This window comes from Microsporum canis, genomic scaffold (genome assembly GCF_000151145.1).
Source record: "Microsporum canis CBS 113480 supercont1.1 genomic scaffold, whole genome shotgun sequence".
NCBI classification, from domain to species: domain Eukaryota; kingdom Fungi; phylum Ascomycota; class Eurotiomycetes; order Onygenales; family Arthrodermataceae; genus Microsporum; species Microsporum canis.
The window spans coordinates 2811140-2826763 of record NW_003299169.1 but is presented as its reverse complement, the minus strand read 5'-3'; the positions used below and the strand labels follow the sequence as shown (position 1 = coordinate 2826763).

The 15624-nt window shown below is 45.7% G+C and overlaps 7 protein-coding genes across 7 annotated transcripts; 4 read left to right on the top strand and 3 right to left on the bottom strand.

Moving 5' to 3' along the window:
• Nucleotides 1-782: 782 nt before the first annotated feature.
• Nucleotides 783-2664, bottom strand: MCYG_01029 (conserved hypothetical protein; the record flags this gene model as incomplete). Its single annotated transcript, XM_002850879.1, has 3 exons — nt 783-1088; nt 1171-2180; nt 2259-2664. 3 exons carry the CDS (start codon nt 2662-2664, stop codon nt 783-785), a joined length of 1722 nt encoding a protein of 573 aa, XP_002850925.1.
• An 856-nt stretch (nt 2665-3520) lies between these two features.
• MCYG_01028 (conserved hypothetical protein) lies at nt 3521-4446 on the top strand (the record flags this gene model as incomplete). Its single annotated transcript, XM_002850878.1, has 2 exons — nt 3521-3997; nt 4090-4446. The coding sequence occupies 2 exons, from the start codon at nt 3521-3523 to the stop codon at nt 4444-4446; spliced, it is 834 nt and encodes a 277-aa protein (XP_002850924.1).
• A 102-nt stretch (nt 4447-4548) lies between these two features.
• Nucleotides 4549-5790, bottom strand: MCYG_01027 (OTU domain-containing protein 6B; the record flags this gene model as incomplete). The annotated part of the gene is made up of 3 exons (XM_002850877.1): nt 4549-5503; nt 5636-5658; nt 5779-5790. 3 exons carry the CDS (start codon nt 5788-5790, stop codon nt 4549-4551), a joined length of 990 nt encoding a protein of 329 aa, XP_002850923.1.
• Nucleotides 5791-7769: 1979 nt separating this feature from the next.
• Nucleotides 7770-8735, top strand: MCYG_01026 (rhamnolipids biosynthesis 3-oxoacyl-[acyl-carrier-protein] reductase; the record flags this gene model as incomplete). The annotated part of the gene is made up of 4 exons (XM_002850876.1): nt 7770-7799; nt 7871-8105; nt 8158-8461; nt 8516-8735. 4 exons carry the CDS (start codon nt 7770-7772, stop codon nt 8733-8735), a joined length of 789 nt encoding a protein of 262 aa, XP_002850922.1.
• A 441-nt stretch (nt 8736-9176) lies between these two features.
• MCYG_01025 (neutral trehalase) lies at nt 9177-11567 on the top strand (the record flags this gene model as incomplete). Its single annotated transcript, XM_002850875.1, has 4 exons — nt 9177-9308; nt 9374-9434; nt 9505-11368; nt 11441-11567. 4 exons carry the CDS (start codon nt 9177-9179, stop codon nt 11565-11567), a joined length of 2184 nt encoding a protein of 727 aa, XP_002850921.1.
• Nucleotides 11568-11933: 366 nt separating this feature from the next.
• On the bottom strand, nt 11934-12391 carry MCYG_01024 (uncharacterized protein; the record flags this gene model as incomplete). Its single annotated transcript, XM_002850874.1, has 2 exons — nt 11934-12141; nt 12237-12391. The coding sequence occupies 2 exons, from the start codon at nt 12389-12391 to the stop codon at nt 11934-11936; spliced, it is 363 nt and encodes a 120-aa protein (XP_002850920.1).
• A 1164-nt stretch (nt 12392-13555) lies between these two features.
• MCYG_01023 (isocitrate lyase) lies at nt 13556-15360 on the top strand (the record flags this gene model as incomplete). The annotated part of the gene is made up of 4 exons (XM_002850873.1): nt 13556-13759; nt 13814-13969; nt 14031-14373; nt 14447-15360. The coding sequence occupies 4 exons, from the start codon at nt 13556-13558 to the stop codon at nt 15358-15360; spliced, it is 1617 nt and encodes a 538-aa protein (XP_002850919.1).
• Between the last annotated feature and the right edge of the window lie 264 nt (nt 15361-15624).

Below are 15624 nucleotides of genomic sequence, written 5' to 3'. Positions count from 1 at the left end.
ACCAGGCACCCAACCTTAATATGTAGTTATGCTGAGTCCGCCAGAGAAAGTAGATACTAAGGTAATATATACATATATACGCTTAGATGGTTGAAACAACTACATATGATCCTGTATATTGTACTGACTCCCTCCATGCGTAATGGCAAAAAGGATATTAGGAGTTCCTGCCCGAGCTGAAGATGCAGCCAAAAATATGTATAATAAACTGACTTAAGGGCCACGTATTCAGTGAAAGTGACCACCGAGGATGTGGACATCTCTCTAGATCACACATATAGAAATGAGTCATAGCTGCGGGCGAGAAAGCGAGTGCCACGATGGAGTAGACATGTAGCTAAATGCGGATAGAATATTCGAGAGATTGAGCTCCACGAAACCATTTAGGTTGAAACAGCAGCGGAGCTCTGCCCAACATATGATTTCTTCCTGTATCCTGCAGACAGCTCTAGGCAGGTTTCTCATTTTGAGAGTTTATTTGGGTATTGATATTGAGCCCGGTAGTTGTGGTATCTGCGTAAGGTACACAAGGAAATAAGTTTGGGTGTATATGTACCTATCCTCTGGTGGGTTCTATCAGTACTACTATAAGAGAGCCCAATTATATGCACCGTAAATACAAATTAAATCGATGGAGCTAAATAATCACGCATCACACTACATGGAGTAGATCTGCTCCTTTCGGACCATCCATTAACTGTAATATAGATTTCCCGAGAAAAGCTGCAAGGAAATACCCAGCCGGAACGCCACTCCAAAATCTAATCAACTCACGTTTATTTTTAGTTACCCTTCTTTTGCTGCTCGTCCATTGAGATTCTCCATCGCGGCCCGAACCGTCTCATGGCCCAGATAACCACGCAGCTGGCAAGACAGACAAGGCCAAGAATTGTAAACAGCCAGCCATTTCCGATTGCGTCTATGATGGGGGCAGCAACGACGCCTCCGACGCAGGAGGCTATATTTCGCATAAAATTGTTCAGAGCAACGCCAGTTGAGGAACGTTTAGGCATAAATTCAGTCAACATTGTAGTTGCCATGCTGAAAATTAACATTGACCCCAAACCGAAGAAAAAATTGGCTACGATCTGTAATAAGGCAGGTCAGATGGCTTTCTCAACAGAATTTTGGAAATTTTGAAGGGGAGTGTAATAATAGCCTTTGACTCACGGTAGCAAACCAGTGCACTCCATTTTGAGCAGTCCAGCCGTACCATATCAGTGCGGAAGGGTAGAGAAGAGCCCCTAACCATGCGTTGGCGCGCATTCGATCCTCAGGTATAAATATATACTTGCCATTTGCGTCCACTCTGTTGGCGCGTCTTGCCTCCTGTTTCATAATCGAGTCCATCCAGGGGCCACCAAAAACACTGGCAACAATATATCCTAACGCACCAGGGATATACAGCAATCCTATAATAGTAGGAGAAAAGTTATACGGATCTCTGCTGAATGTAACCTCAATGCTGATGTTCAGGACATATAAGCACCCGAAAGTGATACTCGCATAGTAAACAGTTAGAGCGACTGCCGGGAACCGTATATATAGTATTATTTTTAAAGGGTCAATGAAGACAATTTTTAGTATATTCAAGACTCTGGTCGTTTGCTGCACGACCTGACGAGATGACACTCGACTCAGGGTACGATCGACCTCCAAATTTCCATTCCCTGGATCGGTTGGCGGTAGAGGTTTCCGGTGTGCAAGAGTCTCCGGCAATGCAAATAGTATGAATACCAATATGAGGCCTCCGTAGATTGCAAGCAACCACTGCGTACTCCTCCAGCCCAAAGATTGTGTCAAAACACCACCAATTATAGGAGCTATTAGAGGGCCGCAGAGAGGGCCGAGAAAAAATATCCCCATTGCACGCCCTCGATCGATAGGGTCCCATATATCGGCGATCGTACCGGCACCTACTGCTTGGACTGAGGCAGCAGCTCCTCCGGCAAGGACCCGCATGATGATCAGCATCGTGATAGAGATAGAAAGAGCGGATAGGATGCTCCATAGGGTAAAAAGGGTGAATGACGCAAGATATATCGAACGGCGGCCTAGCCGCTCACTAAATGATGACCACCATAGAGGAAATATAGATATGCTCAACATATACAAAGCGACAGAAAGGTTGGTAACCGTTGCCGTAGTGTTATATGTTTTAGCAACCTCGCTAAGCCCAGCTGTGGAAATAAGCTCATGTTAAGTAGCCTGAATAAGGACACAGAGGAAATCTAGGTTTTAAAGGGGGCATGACTTACGAAGAAATATGGCACTCCCCATGGGAGCGGCGCCAGCTGCAACAGCGACGACAAATGTAATAAACCATTTTGCTTTCCGGCTGTAGTGTTTAGGATTCTCAACCTCTGCCAGTAGAGTCAGTGACCCAAAGAGGCCCCGTCGTCTGCTCCTCGGTACGATAACCGGAGGTATGTTTGAATTTGTTCTTGTTAACTGAACAGCTGCCTCTGTGTCCGATGGTTCTTGTGGTTCTCTAGCTTCGATACTAGTTCGGCTCCCTTTCTCCGAGGCTACGGGTGCAAACTTATCAATATCCTGAGTTGTGGTAATAACAGAAGGCTCTACAGAGCCCGTTGGGGTGGCGGAAGCGACAGGGGAGTCTGCGTGGGAATAATTCCCCGTTGGACCCTGTTTTTCAACGGCCATGGAGACCTATGGCCTTCTTCTGGAAAAAGCTCTTTAGAGCAAGAATCTGTGGTTCGATAAGTATGACGCTGCACTTTGACGGTGTCAAAACCATATGCCGGGATTTGTGCGTATATATTTCGGGGACCGCGTTTTCACTTGAAGTGCAGCTTCATGCCCCCGTCCGGTCAAATACTGTAGGATATGGAAAATGGCGCTCTTCAGTATTCCCTAACGGTGACAGGAAACAGAAGAAAGTCTGAATGTGGCACTATATTGATATGAAATAGCAACATTTAAGAAGTTAACAGAGGCGACGAGACCAACTGAAATGAAAAGGAAACTTGGCCATGGGCTAAATATGGATCCAGGACCCTGGCTCGAGGGGAAAATATCCGCTTTCTTGATGCTGTTACAATTGGCTCTCCTGGCATTTCTGCTCCAGAGTTAGAGCGTCTGAGAGCTGTTGGCCTCTCTGGATTTAACCTCGGTCCTTTGGACGTACATAGTACGCACCCTGAGAACTCCTCAAGTCAGAATCGGATAAAACGGCGAGCATGACTGTATATTAACCCCAGTCAGATAATAATACATTGCATTTCTCGTATGAATGCTGCCGTTTCTGCGTGTTCAATCCTTTATCATACAAGAAAAAATTCGCTGTTGGGGAAAGTTTCGGCAAAAAAAGAGTAGCTTTTCGGTGTTAAGCGTGCCGTTTTTGCCGAGAAGGGCGACAACTAATATCACGTGAATATCATTGATGAGTAAGCATTAAGTTATTAAGCTAGCGGAGGTAAACAACTTCATCCAAAAGACATCAAGTTGAGGCCAATATTACAATAGGACCAAAGTTTTCCTACGGGGTAAATTTCTCATCATGTCGAACCTGGCCCCTGGGCTAAGCGAACGTTTCATCAACCTGAAAGACAAGCGTCCAATCGAGGTATGGGAGGATCTATGGCAAGAAGAAAAGACTCCCTGGGATAGAGGGGTACATAATCCAGCGTTGGAGGATGTTCTTGTGCAGAAGTCTGACATTCTGGAGAGTGCGGTTGTAAAGTCGGAGGGACAAGAGAAACTGCGTAAGAAGGCACTTGTGCCTGGATGTGGTAGGGGCGTGGATTGTTTTCTGCTTGCCTCTTTTGGGTATGACACCTACGGCCTGGAATACAGCACTACAGCCTTGGAAGCGTGCCGGAAAGAAACAGCAAAATACGGGGACACGGTGAAACCAAGAGACCTAGAGATTGGTGGTGGAAAGGTGATTTTTTTGCAGGGAGATTTTTTCGAGGACGAGTGGCTTAAGGGAGCTGGGTTGGAAGAAGGGTGTTTTGATCTAATCTATGATTATACTGTAAGCATTGGTTACGTACTATATGATGGTCATTTCTGGTTTATAACTGACGGTTTGAGCGACATCCTTTGGTCACCGGTATATTTTAACAGTTTTTCTGTGCTCTCAATCCTTCGTTACGTCCAGGATGGGCTCTGAGGCATTCTCAACTCCTCGCACCATCCCCACGGGGTCATCTCATATGCATTGAGTTTCCAACCATGAAAGATCCAGCTCTGGGAGGTCCACCGTTTGCCTCCACACCTGAAGCGTATCTAGAGCATCTTAACCACCCTGGGGAACACATCCCATACGACGACAAGGGCAATGTACAGACCGGCCTGTACGAAAAAGTGAGTGATAAGGGTTTTATACGTATTGCACATTGGCACCCAGAGCATACCCACGAGGTCGGCAAAGATGCTGATGGCACCGTGCGGGATTGGATATCTATCTGGCGCCACCAGTAAACCAGTGACCTAAGTAGTGTAGTCAGTCGTTCAACCTCCGTACCCATTCTGGCTTGGGGGGCATCTGATAGTATGTATACTTGGTTACTATCTCAAACACGTTCAAGAGACATGGTACAGGGCATTGTAATGTTCTCCAAGCCCATACGTATGTCGATAGTAAGCTAGCCATATGTCTTTGTATCGACTTTCATCCCCTTCACCGTCTGGTTGAAATTTTTCAATACGCCCATCTCCTTGAACGACGTTTATCCGCACTTTGTATGCACGTGCAATAGCCTGTAATTCTAGCTGACCTCCCCACTCCGCTGTTGATTTTATTTTTTGAGCATACTCCTCTATCGGCTCTTCCAAGAATGGGGCAAAGTCATCCACATTAGAGAGTATAAAATCGGCCGTTGTAGCTCGAACAATTTTGTGTCCACTAGGTGGTACCGAATCAATCGACATAGCTTCTGGTTGCTCTGGCCTCAGGGATATATCATTTTCTGTCAATTGCCACGCCACAGCAGAATATAAACAATGCCCATCTGGCGCAATGTCCTTTTCTTTTAGTTTGAGACGAGCAAAAGCGTCATCCATAGCCATGCGCTCGTTAGCACGGTAGTCAGTCTGGTTAGCGGCTTCGTTCGCAGCGTTATTAATCTCTGCCTCACGCTCAGCAGCACGCCTAGCCAAGCGTGCTTTCTGGCGGTTGCCACGCTTCGGGCCGGGTCCTCTTTCTGCTACGCTAGCAACGGGGGTGCTAGTGTTATTGTGAGGGACAGGGCAAATTGGTTTCTCGTTAACATATATTTCCCCTTTCTCTTCATCTTGACCATTATCCTCGATATTTAGGCCATTTATTTGATTGATTGTATCACCATCTCCAGCATCTATCTGGCCATTCAGTCGAGATATCTCCGCCTGCTGCTTATCTAGGAGTTGTCTCTGCAAGCTTTCACATTCGTCATTTACGCCTTTGCGCGTTTTCTTCGTCGCTGACTTTTTCTTCTGTGTAATCCGTGCTTGAAGGTCTCGTTGCTCCTTTCTATGACGGGCTTGTAGTTCCTCCATTCTAACTGGATAACGGTTTGATTGAGAGTGAGGATATGAGAGAAACGTGAGGGAAAGACTGAGTTTTATCTAGGTAATACGATCACTTAGTCGCAGTTCCATTCAGAGCAACAATACAGAGTCCAATACTGACCTTGACCTCACGCCAACAGTTACCTTGGGAAAAAGGACGATAATTAGTGGGCATTTCAATATCGAGTATGCTCGAGTATGTGAGCTGACTAAGCACAACATTTTATGTTGGATTAGTCATCCATTCGACTCTACGACTCGCACCTTATCACTCATGTTTTCATGGGCAGATAGGCCTGTTTTGTCCCGTGGTCTCATGGCCCAAGGCCCCGACAGTTAGCCCAACTACATACGAAGTAGCTACGTAGAATTTTCACGGATAGGAACTTCAGTTTATAAAGGAACGGCCATATAAATTGATGTAGCTATCTTAATCTTCCAAATAGCTAGATAATGAAATTGCAAGCGTTTGGTAACCTATTTCGTTCGTCTCTTTGCTTGTTGTAGAGCTGCTCGGGTTGCCAAGGTTGGAACTGTACTCAAGGACCGATTATGTAATCTAACACTAACACACGCTGGGTTTAAAGCCTCCGCGAGAGAAGGTTGCATCCTATGGCTTTGGCTTGTATACCTCTTATATACCCCTTGTACCTAGTATATAGGGCAATTATACCTCTACTATGTACTGAGTGGCCAGTTATAGACCTCGTATTGCATAAATATTAAGTATGCCAGTTTAGGTTCGTCAACGTTCAACACCGATGAACAAAAGAGTCGTGAGGGCCTCTAAATAGAAGATGTTCTAACTATTCCATAGCATGCAGTTTTAGAAGAACGAAAAGGTGATATCGAGTATTAAGCTGTCAAAAATGATGGTTCTAGAGAGAGCACTGTTATCCTTAAAGGTCTTAAATGCCTATTTCAAAAGCAACTTCCAAAATACCCAAAGATTACATTGCACGTCCCGTCTACGATCGCGCTCATGTGTCTATGGCCATCGTCAAAATGCCTCCTCAGGTTATCGGAGGAGTAGCATATCGGGAATTCCGGGGTCGCAGGTTCGCTGAAATAGTCCTTTGCACGATTTCCGCTAACCAGCAAGTGAAAGGATATGGAGCGCATCTCATGGCCCATTTGAAGGATTATGTTAGAGCTACTTCCCCTGTGATGCGTTTTTTCTAACTTACGCGATAATTATGCCACTGGGTACTTCCAAAAACAAGGCTTTACTAAAGATATCACTCTCGACAAGTCGATCTGGATGGGATACATCAAAGACTATATACTTCCCCAAATAAGGTATCTCGAAACAGGCCGTATGCTTCTCAGGCAGAAGTAATGCGTTCTGGCCAAAATATGTGTTTACGGCAAAAAAATTATATAATCCATCCGCCGCCTCGGCAATGGGCAAGCTGTGCCATTACCCCAATCGATCCACTCTCTACCCCTGCAATCCAAGCAACCGGTTTGTCTCCCGGGATGGACGTACTATCACGGGAACCACGCCATGGGCCTTATTATAACGAACTTCGGCGTACTTTGAACCAAATACAAAACTACAAGCACGCATGGCACTTTGTTAGCCCTGTCAGCAAAGACAAAGTCCCTGATTATTACAATATCATTGCATCTGTCAACTATAGAAGAAAGACTGGACGCTGATCACCACGTTACTCCAAAAGATCTTGTCAGCAATCTCAAGTAGATTTTTAGTAATTGTCAGCAGTATAATGACTCAACAACGATATGCACAAAATGTGCAGTCAAACTGGAGAAGTAGATGCGGAAAACTCATTAGAGAGATTCCGAAATGACACAGTTTAATTAAAGGGTTATTACTGCTAATACATCCGCCTTTTGAAGTTAGATCTGTTGCTTGACAAAGCATGGGATTTGCATGGCAGCATTCTGTAGTTATTGAGATAATAAAGCGTGTCAGCGTTTTGCTCAAAAAGAGAAAGAACTTGGATTGTTTGCACATCCTGCTGACTAACTCAAAACACACTAATCTTAAAGAGGAAATCTGCACGCCATATCATATCACGTGTTTAATATAGCCCAAGAGTATTGTTAATAAGCTGAAAATTCAATGCAAACATTGCAAACTAAGTTTAACTAAGTAGATAGATGCCTCGGCATCTCAGTAGTATTTAATCAACTTCGGCATTGAAGGCCCTTTTCTATTCAAATCAGACATACTAACTACACTTCTTTTCTCACCACATCCCCTATAGGACTCAAAGATTCTCTCAAAAATGGACGCTGCATCTCTCTTCGACGTCAAAGTTTGTCCCCAAGCTATCCCTCGTATTCTCAGCAAGAATTACTCAAATACTAATAGGCAAATAAATTGTAGGGCAAGATTGTGTTAGTGACGGGCGGTGCCAAAGGGATTGGCCGCATGATATCTGAAGGATATGTTGTTAATGGTGCAACAGTATATATCACAGCTCGAGATATCAAGACTTGCGAAGACGTGTGCCAGGAGTTGAACGCACTTGGGAAAGGCAAAGCATACGCAATCAAGGCCGACCTATACAAGGAAGAAGATTGCAAGAAACTTGCGGAGGAATTTGGAAAACGGGAATCCAGTACGCCTGATCTATATCTCATTCTCCTCCTACAACTCTAACTACTTATCAGAGCTCAACATCCTTGTCAACAACGCTGGCTCCAACTGGGGTGCTCCATACGATGAATACCCATCCTCTGCATGGACTCGGGTCCTTACATTAAACCTTCACCGTGTTTTCAATGTCACACAACTTTTCACTCCTTTCCTTGAAAAAGGTGGGGGTGAATTGGACCCGGCAAGAATAATAAACATTGGAAGTATCGAGGGATTGCGAGTTCCCGCATTGGAAACATATGCATACAGCGCGAGTAAAGCTGGCCTCCACCACCTTAGCAGAGTTTTAGCAAATCATTTGGGAAGGAGAAATATCACGTATGTTCCCAGTTTGTTGGGGTGAAATATTCTTCGCTAATGCCTCAAACGCAGATCAAACACTCTTGCATGCGGTCCCTTCCAGAGCAAGATGATGAGGGCAACCCTAGAGAAATTCCAAGAGACGATTGAAGCCGGAATTCCACTTGGCCGTATTGGTACGCCTCAGGATGTTGCTGGGGCCTGTCTGTTTTTGAGCAGCCGTGCTGGAGCATATATCAACGGCTCTACCATCACAGTAGATGGCGGAAGCGTGATTGGAGCGAGGCTCTAAACGGGGAACATACTATATACCGACACACTAGATAGTACATTTCTACCAGCTATAATTTACCGGCTATGAAGCAGCCTTGTAACTCTGTAAAAACATTCTTCTTGCCTTGTTTGACCCTCTAAGGGTAAATGTACACGTGCTCTGACATAAGCATGGTTCTTTGCCACTAGCGTGCGTCATAACTTGATAGGAACGAAGATCCACAGGCGGAGATGGAGAAATGATTGTGTTGATTACTGGGGCTTTTGTGCGTCTTCATCCTCCTGCTGGATACATCACTCGACGCTGAAGGGTTGATAGAGATCAGAAGGCAAGTCAGGCCGTTTGCGCTGCATCCCATCGTCATAGATGTCTTGGCATTACTAATTAAACGGACAAATATAAAGTGCTTGAGGTTTCAACCTTTCCGTCCAAAAACAACCGCTGCATCTGTACTAGATAATGAGCACGTCAGGCGGGCAACATAAACGACATTCATCCGATGGCGTCGACCCTTTCTCCCATCCCGATATCTACTACGGCGAACAACGAGGAGTTAAGAAGCAAAACAACCACAGAAGAGCTTTGTCCTCAGTCAGTTATGCTCGTTTGTTGTCCCCCACTGAGAAGAGCGTTCAGTAATAAGTATTTGTTCCCAGACTTTGAAGAGATTCAATGCTGCAGACCTAGAGCACTTGGTTGCTCGCAGAGGTAGCCATGGTAAGTTGTGCTGGTCAGGTGTTCTGTGACTGTTTGTCATCAACTACTGATGCTTCCTATTCATTACTAGATGAACACTCATATTCGCGAAAATTCCTTATCGATGTGGAACCAACGCTGCAGGCCCTCCTCGAGAGGGAAGACACGGACAATAATATGCAAATTACCATAGAGGATGCTGGTCCCAAGGTTCTTCACGTTGGCACTGCGGCATCCTCAGGTTTCAAGAAGTCTGATCTAAGAGGGACTTATATGCTCTCCAACCTACTTCAAGAGCTCACCATAGCGAAGGATTACGGAAGAAAGCAGATAGTCCTTGATGAACAGCGTCTAAATGAGAACCCCGTCAATCGGCTCTCACGTCTGATCCAAAACTCGTTCTGGAAAGCCTTGACACGGCGAATCGACGGCTCTAATATCGAAATCGTGGGTAGAGACCCCAAGGACTGGACTGATGATCCGAGGCCACGGATATATGTGCCGCCAGGAGCCCCAGAGCAGTATGAATATTATAAGCAAATTGCTGAATCTCGACCTGAGCTACGGTTAGATGTCCAACTTCTTCCGGCCGGGGAAATCACACCAGAATATGTGAGAGACCTGAACAGTAAGCCTGGATTGCTGTCACTAGCTATGGAAGAATTTGAGAATCCAGATACGGGGAAGAAGGACCTTCGAGGAGTTCCATACGTAGTTCCTGGGGGGCGCTTCAATGAGCTCTACGGTTGGGATAGCTATATGGAATCCCTTGGTTTACTGGTGACGGAACATGTCGAACTTGCGAGAGATATGGTCGTGAATTTTTGCTTTTGTATCAAACATTATGGGAAAATCCTCAACGCCAACCGATCATATTACTTATGCCGCTCTCAACCCCCATTCCTTACTGATATGGCACTGAGGGTATATGATCGAATTAAATCTCAGCCGGGAGCAGTGGACTTCCTCAGAGAGGCTATACTGGCAGCTATCAAGGAATATCATAGCGTTTGGGTGTCCAAACCACGGTTTGACCCGACTACTGGGCTATCTAGATACAGGCCATCCGGTATTGGTGTCCCGCCCGAGACAGAACCAACCCACTTTTATCACATCCTAACACCATATGCAAAGAAATACGGAATGACATTTGATGAATTTGTTGAGGGATATAATAGCGGTGAAATCAAATGCCCGGAGCTTGATGAATACTTCTTACATGACCGAGCAGTACGGGAATCAGGCCATGACACTTCCTACCGTCTTGAAAAAGTATGCGCAAATCTTGCGACGATTGATCTGAATTGCCTACTTTACAAGTATGAAGTAGACATTGCACGTGTCTTACGTGAGCATTTCAAGGACAAATTGTTCATTCCTCATGAATTCCGGACTCCTGAAACTGAATCTAGGGAGTTTGAAAGTTCATCGTTGTGGGACCGTCGTGCGAGAAGGAGAAGGGCGGCAATTGATAAATATATGTGGAATGAAGAAAAGGGAATGTACTTTGACTATGATACCGCTAAGGAACAAATCACCAGCTATGAAAGTGCAACGACCTTCTGGTCAATGTGGGCAGGTGTCGCAAATCCACGACAAGCGGCTCTCCTTGTCAGCAAGGCACTACCAAAATTCCAAGCGTACGGCGGCCTGGTTTCTGGAACAGAAGAATCCAGAGGTAAAATTGGAATCGACCGGCCTAACCGTCAATGGGATTACCCTTATGGTTGGGCGCCGCAGCAGATACTCGCATGGACTGGGCTCATGCGGTATGGCTACCAGGAAGAAGCAGAAGAGTTGGCATATAAATGGTTGTATATGGTTACCAAGGCCTTTGTTGACTTCAACGGCACCGTTGTTGAAAAGTACGACGTTACTCGCCCTATTGACCCGCACAAAGTTGATGCCGAGTACGGGAACCAGGGCATTGACTTTAAGGGGGTATCTCGAGAAGGGTAAGTGACAACAACATTTGAAGAAATATAATAACTCTCAAATAATTGATCTGACGAGTATTTCTATTATAGGTTTGGGTGGGTGAATGCAAGTTATGTGTATGGGCTTCAATTCTTGAACGCACATATGAGGCGAGCCCTGGGTGCGTGCACTCCTTACGAAACATTCAAGGAAGCAACCACTGCAGTAGAATTCTAGGGGAAGCAAAAAATCCTTCCAGGTGTTTGAATAGGACGACTGATTAAACTTGAGCCTTTTTTTGCCTTTTTACTTCTTTGCTCTTTCGGCCACTCTTGCTGCTGTATGCTGAAAATAAGAGCTGCAAAATTGCAATCTTAGGATATATACCCCTTTCTTGGTATCTTGGACAAAGACTCATTGTGTACGTACACATTAAAGTCCCACCCTCTCTTGTAAATACTCCCCTCCGGCTTGTGCCCTATCTAGTCTAACTTGGAGTTGTTAAACCAAAAAAGTTTGCCTTGATGGCGGTGATCCATCACCACAATAACTAAAGCCAAGTTCGAAGACTGGTCACTAGCCTCTTTTTCTTCTACCAATTCTTCAATTGGTTTTCCATAAATAGTCAGAAACGCATGTGCCCATTGTTTGTATTAATCTCGACCCCACTAGGTTCTCTAGGTTCTCCAAAGACCAAGCCCTAGAGTCGTTAAAGATGAGCGTAGCGTAGCCTAAGAAATCTTCAATTCGATTCGATACAGGTGTGGCGATGAAAGGAGTAGGTTCCAGCCATAGTAGCATCACGGAGGCCCTACATTTCACCAGGTGTACGACCCCGGTGATATTAGATATCCCTCCCCCCGACGGCTCGGAGCAAGAAAATAGTTCTCCAGAGGGAGAACCTACCATAGTAGCACATCAACAGTTTGAACTGGGATATTATGCTGGAAAATAGGCTCTCGACGGAATACGGAGAACTCCAGGATAGTGAAACTACATAGTATACAGAACAAAAGGGCCAGAGCTCCACGTGATCTAGCAAGTTCCAGACTGAAGGCCATAACTATTAGTCATCAAAGCCCTGACTTGGATCAGGAACGCTATAGTGGTTGGGGACGTTGGCGAGGTCGAGAAATATGTACGGCGGATATATATACACTATACCATATATTCAATTCTGTCTATATGTACTCCGAAGTGTTGAAGTTTCTTGAGGACCAAGTGACCTGTTAATCAACAACTCCACAGTTTTACCAAGGCATTGACTAGATGTCTCCTGGATATGTAACTACCAGCCTGGATCTTAGAGCTCATGACACGGACCGGAAGGCACCCGCGACCAACAAGTCACCCATCACCGTGTCAGCTCCATAGTTACCAGTTTCCTCAGCCGAGGCATCGCCATATCCTCCATACTCCAGCTTATCAGATCCCTTTTCGTCTCATGCCTTCTCCCTATCCAGAAGTTCAATATTCGGTCAGCTTCCGCCATGGAAAATCCCCGGTGGAAGAACAGGTCAGGTGACGCGCCTTTCATGTGAGTGGCTCGTGCTGATTGGCTGTTCGGATGCTGGCCGAACTCACATGCGAACACCTCAAACGTCATGCTTTCATCATATTTTTTTCCCAAGCCAAACTTGCCTTGTGCTTCACACATACGCATTGCTTATGGTGAGCCGGAAGGCCAGTTTAGCGCTATGAGATGCTATGGAGGAGGACATATGCCTGCCATCATCAGAGACAGGAGACTGTTTCAACAGGCAGAGGTTTTCCCCGATATTCACAATTCGGTGGCCTATGCGCACAAGAAATATGGATATTCTACAAGAAGTCTGGACTTCCCGTTACCCATTTTGCCGAGCGGAACAGCTCTATACTATCTCCCTTAGCTCTAAGCTGGCCATGCTCTTCGGACCCTGGCCGTTGATCGTGCGCAAGAAGCCCCATTGACGTTGCCTCGGTGGAAACTGACTACTATAGAGAACTCTTTAGTTCTCTTAAGCTATTTTTTGGTTGACTCACGGGCAAAAGAAAGATAAGATAAAAGGATAGCACCCGCCTGGATCAACTTTCTTGTTTCATTTCCATTTCCTGACTTCAATCGTTTTCCCGTAACCTTGTGTATAATATTCATTTAGTCGTTCAGCCGAATTGAGTCTTGTTATTAGACCAACCCATCATTTTTACCGTGCAGGATTCAAAATAGCCTCCTTAGACCCTTCAACATGGCATACGTTGAGCAAGAGGAGCAAAAGTTCTTGCGAGATGTCGAGCAAGTCAAGAACTGGTGGAAAGATTCAAGGTGGCGTTATACCAAGCGCCCCTTTACAGCGGAGCAAATCGTCGCCAAACGAGGCACCCTAACAATCGACTACCCATCAAATGCACAGAGCAGGAAACTGTGGAAGATCTTGGAGGATAGATTCGCGGTATGAAAACCATGTAATATGGCGTCTGATTATCCATACTAACGTCCTATGCAGAATAAAGATGCTAGCTTCACTTATGGTTGTCTTGAGCCAACCATGCTCACACAGATGGTGAAATATCTGGACACTGTGTATGTGTCTGGATGGCAGAGTTCCTCGACTGCTTCGTCGACAGACGAGCCTTCCCCCGACCTCGCGGATTACCCAATGGTGAGCACAATGCTATTATACATCAAAACAGGGATAAGGGCTTATACTCATATGCAACCAGAACACTGTTCCGAACAAGGTCAACCAGCTCTTCCTAGCTCAATTATTCCATGACCGAAAACAGAGAGAGGAACGGCTGCGTGCTCCAAAGGAACAGCGCAATAGCCTACCAAACATTGATTACCTTCGACCCATTATTGCTGATGCAGATACTGGTCATGGTGGCCTGACCGCTGTCATGAAACTTACAAAACTGTTCATCGAGCGTGGAGCTGCTGGGATTCATATCGAGGATCAAGCCCCTGGAACAAAAAAGTGTGGACACATGGCTGGAAAGGTCCTTGTTCCAATCAGTGAACATATCAACCGCCTTGTTGCCATCCGAGCGCAAGCTGATATCATGGGTAAGTTATCCACAGAAGAAGTGGGAATCAAAGATACATTATTTTCATACTTACTAACACGGGTGAAATGTAGGAACCGACCTTTTGGCTATTGCAAGAACAGACTCGGAAGCCGCAACCCTTATCACCAGCACTATCGACCCCCGTGACCACGCCTTCATCGTTGGATCTACTAACTCTAACATAGAGCCTCTCAACGATCTAATGGTCGCCGCGGAACAGGCAGGCAAGAACGGCGTCGAACTTCAAAAGATTGAAGACGATTGGGTCAGCCAGGCCGGACTCAAACGCTTCCAAGATGCAGCCATTGACCAAATAAATGCCACGCCATCCATCTCTAATAAGAAGGCCGTTATTGACAAGTTCCTTACCGACATAAAGGGAAAGAGCAATACTGAAGCTCGTGCTATTGCCAAGGAATTAACTGGTAGCGATATCTACTGGAACTGGGATTCGCCACGAACCAGAGAAGGATTCTACAGATACCAAGGCGGATGCGAGTGTGCCGTCAACCGCGCCATTGCATATGGCCCATTCGCAGATCTGATTTGGATGGAGAGCAAGCTTCCTGATTATGCGCAAGCCAAGGAGTTCGCTGATGGAGTACATGCCGTCTGGCCCGAACAAAAATTGGCGTACAACCTCTCACCCTCTTTCAACTGGAAGACAGCTATGCCCCGCGACGAGCAAGAGACCTACATTCGTCGCCTCGGTGAGCTTGGCTACAGCTGGCAATTTATCACCCTTGCAGGTCTGCACACTACCGCCCTAATATCAGATCAATTCGCCAAGGCATACGCTAAGCAAGGGATGCGTGCATACGGAGAGATGGTCCAAGAGCCGGAGATGGATAACAAGGTCGACGTCGTTACCCACCAGAAATGGAGTGGTGCAAACTATGTGGATGAATTGTTAAAGATGGTTACCGGTGGTATTAGCAGCACAAGTGCAATGGGCAAAGGGGTAACTGAGGACCAGTTCAAGTAGGCCTCGCCTTAACGGAGTAAATCTTTGATGGGCTTGTTATAGATACTTAGGGACACTTGTATAATGAACAACTTTTTAATTTTGTTTCTCCCCTTCTTATACCTATTGGCCAGAGTATTTTCAAAAGAGGCGACGCAAGGCTAGACATGCAAGTGTGCCACAAGGTTATGAGGTGAGAAACGGCCCGAGTAAGTTTGCAAGGGTTTACATAGTAAGAACATGCGAGGCCAGATGTCTTAAGACTCAAGTCATATCTCGTTCAGC